At 40.9% G+C, this 11,297-nt stretch overlaps 2 protein-coding genes and 1 long non-coding RNA gene across 4 annotated transcripts; 2 read left to right on the top strand and 1 right to left on the bottom strand.

Moving 5' to 3' along the window:
* The first annotated feature begins 1,872 nt into the window (after positions 1-1,872).
* LOC119729270 (phosphotriesterase-related protein-like) lies at positions 1,873-10,957 on the top strand. 2 transcript variants are annotated; one of them, XM_038201873.1, is made up of 8 exons: positions 1,873-2,220; positions 3,058-3,220; positions 3,623-3,828; positions 4,051-4,206; positions 4,639-4,803; positions 5,079-5,296; positions 5,506-5,621; positions 10,906-10,957. In XM_038201873.1, the coding sequence occupies exons 1-8, from the start codon at positions 2,184-2,186 to the stop codon at positions 10,922-10,924; spliced, it is 1,080 nt and encodes a 359-aa protein (XP_038057801.1). In that variant the 5' UTR covers positions 1,873-2,183; the 3' UTR covers positions 10,925-10,957. The 2 variants fall into 2 exon arrangements, with proteins under 2 accessions (XP_038057801.1, XP_038057802.1); XM_038201874.1 differs by having other exon boundaries at positions 1,875-2,220; positions 3,644-3,828.
* LOC119729272 lies at positions 3,760-8,146 on the bottom strand. The gene is made up of 4 exons (XR_005271211.1): positions 8,063-8,146; positions 4,611-4,810; positions 3,990-4,199; positions 3,760-3,850 (listed from the first exon to the last, which is right to left on the bottom strand). It is a non-coding gene; the product is annotated as an uncharacterized LOC119729272 (long non-coding RNA).
* On the top strand, positions 6,288-10,939 carry LOC119729271 (phosphotriesterase-related protein-like). Its single transcript, XM_038201875.1, has 7 exons — positions 6,288-6,912; positions 7,519-7,681; positions 8,093-8,277; positions 8,784-8,939; positions 9,378-9,542; positions 10,206-10,423; positions 10,790-10,939. Exons 1-7 carry the CDS (start codon positions 6,879-6,881, stop codon positions 10,922-10,924), a joined length of 1,056 nt encoding a protein of 351 aa, XP_038057803.1. The 5' UTR covers positions 6,288-6,878; the 3' UTR covers positions 10,925-10,939.
* Positions 10,958-11,297: the final 340 nt, after the last annotated feature.

Raw genomic sequence — 11,297 nt, 5'->3', positions numbered from 1 at the left:
TGCAAGGTTAACCCCTTACAATTGAATATTTCCTAGAAAAGACAAATTTTGTCCAATTTTGATGAAAATGCAAGGTTAACCCCTTACATTTCAAATTTCCCAGATAAGACACATTTTGAGTGAAAATGCAAGGCTAACCCCTTACAATTGTAAATTTCCCAGAAAAGATGAATTTTGCTCAATTTTGAGTGAAAATGCAAGGTTAAACCCTTACATTTAAAATTTCCTAAAAAAAAAAATTTTGTCCAATTTTGATGAAAATGCAAGGTTAACCCCTTACAATTGAAAATTTCCTAGAAAAGACAAATTTTGTCTAATTTTGATGAAAATGCAAGGTTAACCCCTTACATTTGAAATTTCCCAGAAAAGACACATTTTGAGTGAAAATGCAAGGCTAACCCCTTACAATTGTAAATTTCCCACAAAAGATGAATTTTGCTCAATTTTGAGTGAAAATGCAAGGTTAACCCCTTACATTTAAAATTTCCTAAAAAAAAAATGTTGTCCAATTTTGATGAAAATGCAAGGTTAAACCCTTACAATATCAAATTTCCTAGAAAAGACAAATTTTGTCCAATTTTGATGAAAATGCAAGGTTAACCCCTTACAATTTGAATTTTTTTAGAAAAAAAAAACAATTTTGAGTGAAAATGCAAAGGTTAACCCCTTACAATTAAAATTTCCTAGAAAAGACAAATTTTGTCAAATTTTGATGAAAATGCAAGGTTAACCCCTTACAATATCAAATTTCCCAGAAAATATGAATTTTGCTCAATTTTGAGTAGAAATGCAAGGTTAACCCCTTACAATTAAATATTTCCTAGAAAAGACAAATTTTGTCCAATTTTGATGAAAATGCAAGGTTAACCCCTTACAATATCAAATTTCCCAGAAAAGATGTATTTTGCTCAATTTTGAGTAAAAATGCAAGGTTAACCCCTTACAATTAAATATTTCCTAGAAAAGACAAATTTTGTCCAATTTTGATGAAAACGAAGGTTAACCCCTTACAATATCAAATTTCCCAGAAAAGATGAATTTTGCTCAATTTTGAGTAAAAATGCAAGGTTAACCCCTTACAATTAAATATTTCCTAGAAAAGACAAATTTTGTCCAATTTTGATGAAAATGCAAGGTTTACCCCTTACTATTTAAAGGTTCCCAGAAAAGACAAATTTTGTCCAATTGTGATGAAAATGCAAGGTTAACCACTTACATTTAAAATTTCCTACAAAAGACAAATTTTGCTCAATTCTGAGTGAAAATGCAAGGTTAACCCCTTACAATTTGAAACGTCCATCATGAAAAGCTTAATTTTGTCAAATTTTGATGAAAATGCAAGGTTAACCCCTTACAATTTAACATTTTGTTCAATGAGCATGTACTTCATTCGGATTGTATTTTGCGCGTTAAAACACTTTATTGTGTCGGTCATTTTAGTTTAAATGTTTTGACGGTTTCTCACAAAATTGGACCTCCAAATGAAATACATCAAGTCCAATCACTTGACGAAATTTCAATTTACTACAACTGGTCCTTTTCGGATTATTGCTCAAGCAATGAGTGTGTTATTTTTCCACGAACGTTGACTTAAATTTCATTCGGATTGAATTCTTCGCGTTTAAGACACTATAATTGTTCCGGTCATTATTGTTATAGTAACTGACTGTTTCTCCGTGATATTAAATCTCTCAATGTAACACATCATGACGAATTAAAAGTTATGTTAATTGAATTGCTGCATAAAAAAAACATCAAGTATATGCGCGTAAGCCGACGGCTGTAACCGATCGTCGGTGGTTCAACCATGTGTGCCAGCAGGCTCAGTGCACAGGGTTATTGTACCGTGACCTAGGTACGAGGTCCGAGGTCATAGTATCCAGACGGATTTATCGTTCTCTTGGGCATGCATTATCACAATAATAACCGAGGTTACTTGTACGTGTAGATATAATTACGTTTAGTTCGAATGTACATGTACTGTACATGTTGGTTCGGAGGCTGACCAAACGAATGAGGCTACGAACAGTGAGTCGTGCCATGTATATGGTGATATCGAACGAAGCCTGTCGGTGTTATTTGGCTTGATAGTTATTCACATCACCAGTGGGCCAAAAACTAGTGAATTCACAGGCTTCTTACACAGGTTGCTCATGCTCAAGTAGAAAAGAAGCTGAAATCGCATGATGGCGGCAGGACTGCGTGGGAAGGTACTAACAGGTGAGAAGTCATAATTGTATTACACGAAAATCGCAACAAATATGGAGTGCAGGACGCATGCGTGGAAGCAATCCAAGACTGGATATTTATTTCTGCTAATTTCAATTCCAAGTCAACGGTTCTTAACCCTAGCGAGGCTGTGGTGGTAGAGGGCGCTGTTAACAAGATAACTGCACATCGGTGTCTCAGAGGCAACAGTGGCGTGGGTTCGAGCCCGCCGAGTGGACACTTGTGCCCTTGAGCAAGGCACTGAACCATTATTGCTTCGTCCTTCGGATGGGACGTAAAGCCGTAGGTCCCGTGTGTTGTGTAATCCAATGCACGTAAAAGAACCCAGTGACACTTGTCGCTAAGGGAAGGGGTTTGCCCCGGTGTTTCTGGTCTGCTGTATAAACTCCCACGCGGAGTATTTAGGAGATGAACCAACCAAGAACATAGCATGGCCAGTCTTTGGAAGTTCAGCACTCCAACCTAAGCAATTCCGATCAGCTTAACAGCTTATATATTGTCAAGCTATAAATTCAAATTCAAGACGAATAATTTAGCTGGTGTTTAATTTAACTGGTAAATTTCACGATGGAAGCGCTTACCGGCCTCAGTTAATTTCTTTACGCCGTAACTACATATACTGTCATTACAAAGATTCATATCGGGATAAACAAATTTTAACATTGAAAAAGAAAGACCTTTAATTTTTTTTTTTTTTTTTTTTTTTTTTTGCGATTTTAGATACATTTTGTTGGGTTTTGTTAAATCTGAACTTATATCAAATTTGTATCATTATTTTGTGGAAATTGCAAATAAATCAAATCAAATCAAAATGTTCTTACTTTCCAGTTCTTGGTCCTATTGACCCGGTGGATTTGGGTTGCACCCTCAGCCACGAACACCTACACGCAGATTTCAGTTGTTTCTACTCTGAGCCAATCACAGAGGAGGGGCGGAGCATATGCAAATCACCCATCAGCATGGAGAATCTGTACTGGTTACGCAATAATCCGTAAATATTGCCAAAAATTGTTTCTATTCCCGAAAATCAGATATTATACCAAAGACATCACTTTAGGTTCTCTCGGAATGTTGCGAACAGCTAGTCAAAAGAGTATATCTTTGGGCAGATCTTTAAAAATAAAATATTTATCCATGTCTCCAGCGTAGCTTCTGATTTGAGTTTAGTTTACTCAGACTCTAAGGTATATGTCCTTGAAGTATTCAAACAATACGATTTTCAGAATTTTGAATTTGAACTGCTCACAACCGTAGTTTCTAGGTACTTAAGACGGAACATTGTTTAATTTCTCACTGAAGATAGAAAACAATTTGACTCCTCATTGAGCTCAGTTCCGGTCGTTTGGATCAGCTCAGTTTGAGTTCATTTCACAATTTACACCAACTTCGACAGGTGGAATTTCTTTCAATTCAGATACAGTTGGAAGGCAAACCTTTTTCTCCAGAACGAAGACGAGGCTCTCGTCAAGGAACTCCTGTATCTCAAGAAGAACGGTTGTCAGTCTCTGGTCGAGTTGACCACGCTCGGGCTGGACCGGAACGTCGGCAAACTGGTCGAGTTATCGACAGCAACCGGAGTCAATATCGTCGCGGGAACAGGTACGGATTATCTATAGCAATCCTGAAAAGAGTGGAAAATTTGAAGAACTGAACATTAAAAAATATCTTCAATCAAACCAACTTTTGAGGTTGACACTCGAAGCTTCTTTTTTTAAGCTGGAGGAAATAGTTAATGCCTGTATGCGTAATGCCTTTTTTACCTAGTTTTAAGATCCTCCATGATTGTTTTGATTGAAAGAGTGTTATGTTGATTCTTAACAGGTTACTACACATCAAAAACGCACCCGCCGGAAATGGACAGAATGTCACAGGAAGATGTTGAAAAGGTCATGACCTCTGACCTGATGCAGGGGGCAGACGGTAGCACGGGTCGGTGTGGGGTCATTGGCGAGATAGGTTGCTCCTGGCCCCTGAAAGGTCAGTCAAAATGACAACCTCTTCCATGGAGATGTCAAGTCTTAATTATCTCAACCAACCACCTTCAAATTGTCCTAAATTTAAGTTTACCTGTCTCAGTCACCTCTTCTGGGTTTTGAGGTTGCAGATAAGTTCCTCCTTACCATTTGTTCGTTTCTTTCAGCCTATATTAACTGATTTAGTTTTCTTTTTCAAGTCCAGAAAAAAAAAAACTTACATGCCTCCGTAATGGATTTTGCTTTCCATGATAGAAAGCAGCATCTTTTGCAATATCATTTTATGGTATTCTGACAGTAATGACAATGCCAATGTTCTCGCATTATCTTTTCATTTGTTGGCACGTCCAACAATGCCGAAATGACAAAATACTTCAAGGTTTCGGGGTCTCAGACCAACAATCTTACCGTATGGTTTCTTTTTATTTCTCCTCAGATAACGAGAGGAAGATTCTTCGCGCCACGGCCAGCGTGCAGTCGCAGCTGGGCTGCCCGGTCTCCATCCACCCAGGCCTGCATGCCAGGTCCCCCGAGGAAGCAGTCAGAGTCTTGCAGGAGGCTGGGGCGCAGGTGGACAAGATCGTCATGGACCATCTGGACAGTAAGTCCTGAAAATCGACAAAAAAAAGATGTGTAAAGAGCGTCTTAAGTTGAATGCTTATCAGTGATTTGTAAGATTTATGTGGCACACATCGACCGACAAGTGAGAAAGTAAAGATTTGCTTCTAGATCTCGTTTACGATGGGAAATACAAAAACACAATGGAAAGATCGATGTACCACATTATGTTTATAAAATTCACGATATTTTCGTGAGAGACCTGTCCTTGTTTCAATAATGTGCTCACAACCGAGTCTTGTTTTCTCCTGATGAAAGGATGTTTCTTCACTAAAGAGTCTCTGCTCGAGTTTGCCGAGCTGGGCACCCTTCTCGAGTTTGACTTCTTCGGCACCGAGGTGGCGCACTGTCAGTTTTACCCGGAGATCGACTTCATGAACGACGGACAGAGAATCCAGATGATCAAATGTCTTGTGGAGGAAGGGATGGAAGACAGAGTTGTCATATCTCACGACTTCCACGCCAAATATCAGATGGTGAGTTCCAGCTGGGTGGTTTGGTGGTTTGGAGGTTGAGAGAGGATTATAGCGGCAAAGCTCAGACACTGGGTTCCGTGAAACAACATTGATTCAACGTCTGTTTCTTAATGATGAAGTCAGGTTTGGTAAAGTCAAACCTGACGATGCTTTGAGTGTTCCGTGATACAAAACCTTGATCGTGTCGCATTTTGTCTCCTTCCTTACAGATGAAGTACGGTGGCCACGGTCTGTCTCATATAAACCTCCATGTCCTGCCCAAGATGCGGGCCAGAGGTCTGTCCCAAGACGTCATCGATAAATTCATGAAGACCAACCCACAGAAGTGGTTGACGTTCACGTAAATAAGAAGAGGGCTGAGTGACTCATTTCCTGGTCGGTCAATCCCTGAGGATTCCAGAGCTCTTGAAATACTCCTCTCTGGAAACCAAATTTACCTCAACGCCGGAGAATGGGACGATGCTACAAATTCACATCTACGGGGCCCATCTTGTTTACCTTAACCTAATCCCGCAAAGATAAACGCTTTACAGATTTCACGTTAATCCATAAAGTAGTTATCAAATGAGGCTCGTACTCAACCTTGGATTCGTGTTATGCAATCTCTACCAATGACCCCTGATGACCTTGTGTCCATATTACAATTCCCATTGTTTGAGATAATGCCGAAGTCAAATATCGAGAGACGATACAAATATTCTCGTTAACATCATGCTGCTTTATGATAGGGCTGGTTAAATGAGAATAAAAGCCGATACCGCATTTCGATTTTAACTCGACAGATCTGGTTCCTGCTGGTTAAAACTGCATCCAAATATCTGCCTGCTTCCTGATCTTTTATATTAGACGGAGGCAGTGGCGTAACTATGAGGGGTATGGGGGAGGGGAACGGGCAATGGGGGCACGTGCCTCCAAACGGTTGTCCGTGCCCCCCCCCCCCCCCCATTTGAAATCTTGAATTGAACAAAGGTATATACATGTATCAATAATTGCCTTCGATCAGGTGCATGCCCCCCTTGAAATGTTTGTGCACCTCAGATGCACCCTCGTAACCCTAGTTGCGCCACTGGACCGAGGTAACGACTTATGCGGACTGGACTACTTGAGAATCTTTCGGGAAAACTTTTTTACAGGACACAAAACTTTTAACACACGCGGATCTCGAATTACTGATATAGACAGCAATATAAATTTAGTACACGTGTTCGCCTGCATTTTTCAAGTTTAGTGAAAAGTTCGAAATTTACTCCAAAAATTGCGGAAGCTCAGTTAATGTGTTTCGAAACTTTTGTCAACGCGCTAGGTCAAAAGCTGTCCGAATACGATGTCAGTGTGCAAATGATGGTTCGCATACTGACTCTCGATTTCAGGGTGAACGGATGATGTAATCTATGTTTGTTTTCGGATCATACGGCTTATTTGCTCCAGTGATAATAAAAGAAGCTCAATGGTCAGTCTGTCATTGTGCCATTCTATCCATCGTGCGATGTTACACAATTGTCATTCGGTGCAATAGCTCAGCGTGGTGGCGTACAGGGTTTTGTGGAGGTCTGGACAAGCTTGAGATCCACTGGAGATCACAATGGCAGATGAACTCAAAGGAAAGATACTAACAGGTAGGAGTATTTCAATTTTGTTGAAAACGCCGTTTTACCAATCTTTAAGATGATAAGGCACAGCAAAACTAGGGACAGCATCAGCGCATTAGTGTCTTCATATCCTACAGACCAGACTGCCTCTGTTTTCCAACCTCCAGTGGCACATCAGAGTCAGTACGATCATGGAGCTATATAGCTCCATCATGCCAAGGCTTCGGTCATGCATGGTGGTCTTACCTCAAATTATTATAACACGACTATTGAAAGCAAAGGAGGTGTGTGCGGTGTTTCTTTTTTTTATGCTGCCTTTTTACCGGTCGACAAAAATGTCCTCATTTCCCGGTCGACTGACAGACAGACAGACGGTCAATCTGTCAACTAACAGATTCCACTTGACATGCAGGTTGAAGGATTGATGGATCGACCCGACACAAAGTCTTCACTGTGTCTTATAATTTCTGAGATCCTTGAATGAATTCATCAAATTTACTTCAGAAACCAACTTTGTCCAAATTCAGTTCAGCCTGTCATAACACTGAAGACATTAAGCAGGAGTGTGCCCATCTGTCCTGAAACAATCCTGCCTCGTAACCATTTTTACACCCCTACCTTCCATTCCACCAGTTCTCGGTCCTATTGACCCAGTGGATTTAGGCTACACCCTCAGCCATGAACACCTGTACGCAGATTTCACCTGTTACTACGAGGAGCCGACCTGCGACAAGGCCCGGGCCAAATGTAAATGGCCCATCACAATGGATAACCTGTACTGGTTGCGCCAAAATCCGTAAGTCAAACCACACAGGCAAACAGAACAGCCGTGTTTATCCAGACATGATGTAATGCCACGAAGTACACGGGAAAAGAAGGACATTTAATTCAATCTTATCTTAACTGAATCCGCTTAAATTGCTCAATCATTTTGTATAAAGAGTGGCGGGGTTTTCACCTTGAACATGTGTACCAGCTGTCTGAAACGCTTTGGGCATATTCCTCAATCCATGGCCAAAGATGAGTCGCATTAAAGTTTATTATGAGTAAATAAACCTAAAACTTAAAGCATGATGTATGACAATCTTTGACATTATTTAAGATACTGCTAATTTTGAAAAATCAGGGAACTAGACTGATGTAAAGTAGCACATACAAGAAAATTGACCAACCGTACCCAGATGATCATGTCTTGTGTTAAAAACAGCTACAGCTTTCGGAACAGCTGTCTGCTGATGAACGAAGACAGCGCCCTCATCGACGAGCTGCTGTACCTGAAGGAGAACGGTTGCCAGTCTGTTGTCGAGCAGACGATCTACGGGCTGGATCGCAACGTGGGCAAACTGGTCGACTTCTCCAAAGCATCGGGGGTGAACATCATCGCTGGAACAGGTGAGAAGAGAACAGATTAATGGTAGGATCAGAGTAAAATATGATTATATTTACTACCCCTGATCGCCGAGCCAATAATTATAGACAGGTTACATTTTGTTTACATATAAGATATTGTGGTCAGTCGATGGCAACTTTCAGCAACACAGTGAAACGCCGCTATAACGAACATCGCGGGATCCACGGAAATTGATCGTAATAGCGATCGTTCGGTATAGCGATTTGAAGCTGCCGGTGCTCCGTTACTCACTTTTCATAAAATAACCCACTTCACAACTTCACCCTTCACGTCGTGGTCAGAATAAAACATCAATATAGGCCTATCAGTTGTTTCCAAACTCCATTTTTGGCTTTAGTGTCTTCTTAGGCTAAATTGTTTTTAACTTTATAAAATCCGTCAAAGTTGACCTTGGGCAGCCAGTGCAGAGCGGGATTATAAAAGGGAACAAAATGGCGCTTATCACGTTTTGTTCACTAACTCGTCTTAGTGTCAACTTTGTCTTCAGGGTACTACTATGCAAGCACGCATCCAACAGAAGTCAACGGGATGACCCAGGAAGAGGTTGAGAGGCTGTTGACCTCTGACATCTTGGAAGGAGCTGATGGTAGCGCAGGACGCTGTGGACTCATCGGGGAGATTGGCTGTTCATGGCCAATGACAGGTTAGTGTTGAGACCACCAAATCGTGCCGAGCATCGTTACAAAAGCGGGTTTGACTGCTGATCAGATATTTAACGGGAAAAGCATACAAGGAAATAGGAATCACATACATCTGTATGATTATTAGCTTTTAGACACAATTTTCAACTATATTCAAACGGCAAACCTTGACTTAAACGTTATAATGAATGCCACGAGTGGGCGCTCTACAACTTCACAAAGTTTGCACGTGTAGATTGTAGTTTGCTCTTACTGGAGCATTTGGCGCCTTAAAATTGTTTGACGAGTAAAATTAGGTAAAGACTGATCGGTGCATTATTATGACACAGTCTAGCGGTATAGCCAAACAGTAATCATTACATCTGGAGAAATCCTTTTGGTTTAATAGTAGTAGAAGAAATTATTGATTTAATGGTACTCCTCACTCGTCCTTGTTCCAGCTAACGAGAGGAAGATTCTTCGCGCCACGGCCAGCGTGCAGTCTCAGCTGGGCTGCCCGGTCTCCATCCACCCAGGCGCGGATGCCAGGTCCCCCGAGGAAGCAGTCAGAGTCTTGCAGGAGGCTGGGGCGCAGGTGGACAAGATCGTCATGTGTCATCTGGACAGTAAGACAATGATGTTTCAATATTCTATATCCTATAATATATTCCATTTTTTGAGTCTTCAGTGACAACACTTAAACGGATGATGGGTGTTAGAAATTAATAGCAATTGCTCTTACAAAGTTACAAGCCCCTAAACTGTTCTTCGTCTTATAAAGTTTGTCATTTAAAGTGCTACCTTACTTTAATGTATTTCGTTTTATCAATAACAAGAATGCGCCAAGAGCAAGTCTATCATTGCGATAATTAGTTCAGAATCATGGCCAGGGATTAAGGAGCCATTCTCATGCAATCAGTCGTCTTCAAGAATTTTTTTGCAGCTGGCTCCATACCAGATCACAGTGATGCTGCTTTGATGACGAACATATGGCACATTAAATTACTGGAAGAAAACTTTCGAAAATGTTAGACCCTTTGGGCCTTTGGCCTGTATTCCTTAGCTTCTGGTTGCAGTCCACTCATTCTTAGAATGAGTCTTTTCTTTCTCAAGGTTAAGTTTGATAATTTTAGGGCCATTCAGAGAAATCATTTAAGGACTTACGGGCTTCACTAGGACTTGATCTTGAAAGACACCCGAAGGACATTAGTTTGAACAGTCACACAAATTAGATAGCTACAACAATCTGTAAGATCTCGATCTGTTATTAGCCTCTCTTCTTTCTTCAGCATCTTTCTTCGCCCAAGAGTCTCTGCTTGAGTTTGCCGAGCTGGGCACCCTCCTGGAGTTTGATTTCTTCGGCACAGAAGTGGCGCACTGCCAGTACAACCCGGAGATCGACTCCATGAACGACGGACAAAGAATCCAGATGATCAAATGTCTTGTGGAGGAAGGGCTGGAAGACAGAGTGGTCATATCTCACGACTTCCACGGAAGACATCAAATGGTAAGTCTCCATGCTCTTTTCTCGGTCTATTCCAGTTTGGATATGACACGCTGCAAATTTGGCAGGACTGAACTCTGCACACAAAAAAGACATTTAACATGGACGGAACACCTGATATAAAGAAGACGGCTCTAAAAGAGCCAATACACAAAGGTATTAAGTAACCGAAATGAACTGCACATCAGCTGTCCAAGGCCTGCAGGGCATTTCATTGATAACGGGAGGTCTTCAGATGACAATGGACTAGCCATCAGCCCCCGAGCCACTCCAACTCTAGCTGTCAAATACTGCGTTACGAAAATGCAAAATGATTGTCAAAGACATATCCATGTTTAAACTTTCACTTCTCATCTTCTATCTCCATAGATGAAGTACGGTGGCCACGGTCTGTCTCATATAAGCCTCCATGTCCTGCCCAAGATGCGGGCCAGAGGTCTGTCCCAAGACGTCATCGATAAATTCATGAAGACCAACCCCCAGAGATGGTTGACGTTCAACTGAGCCCACCAGCAAGTCTAGCAACGTGGAAGCTATTACAGCAATACGCGATGTCCAGCTTGGGATCTGTATTAAGTATTAAGTACACACAATGTACATGTACATGACTTGTATGGTCTGGAAATGTCTCCTTCTTTAAAATCTGGTGCAAAATGTTTCATCAAAAATGACAAGTATTGAAAACCAATTTCACTATTTTATGACAATTTCGTACTAACTTACGACTAACATACCAATTTCGGGGTTTCTGGATTTCTCAAAATGTATCCAATTCTTAAACACGGTTAGTTTCATAAAGATTTTTAAAATTATGGAAAAAAAAATTTTATTGAACTTCGATGCTCGTAAGCCAAGTATTTTTGTCCAGATTTAAGGA

Source organism: Patiria miniata, unplaced genomic scaffold, assembly GCF_015706575.1.
Source record: "Patiria miniata isolate m_02_andy unplaced genomic scaffold, ASM1570657v1 HiC_scaffold_20, whole genome shotgun sequence".
Classification (NCBI taxonomy): Eukaryota; Metazoa; Echinodermata; class Asteroidea; order Valvatida; family Asterinidae; genus Patiria; species Patiria miniata.
The sequence above is the reverse complement of the archived record's forward strand: the minus strand, read 5'-3'. Positions and strand labels throughout refer to the sequence as shown.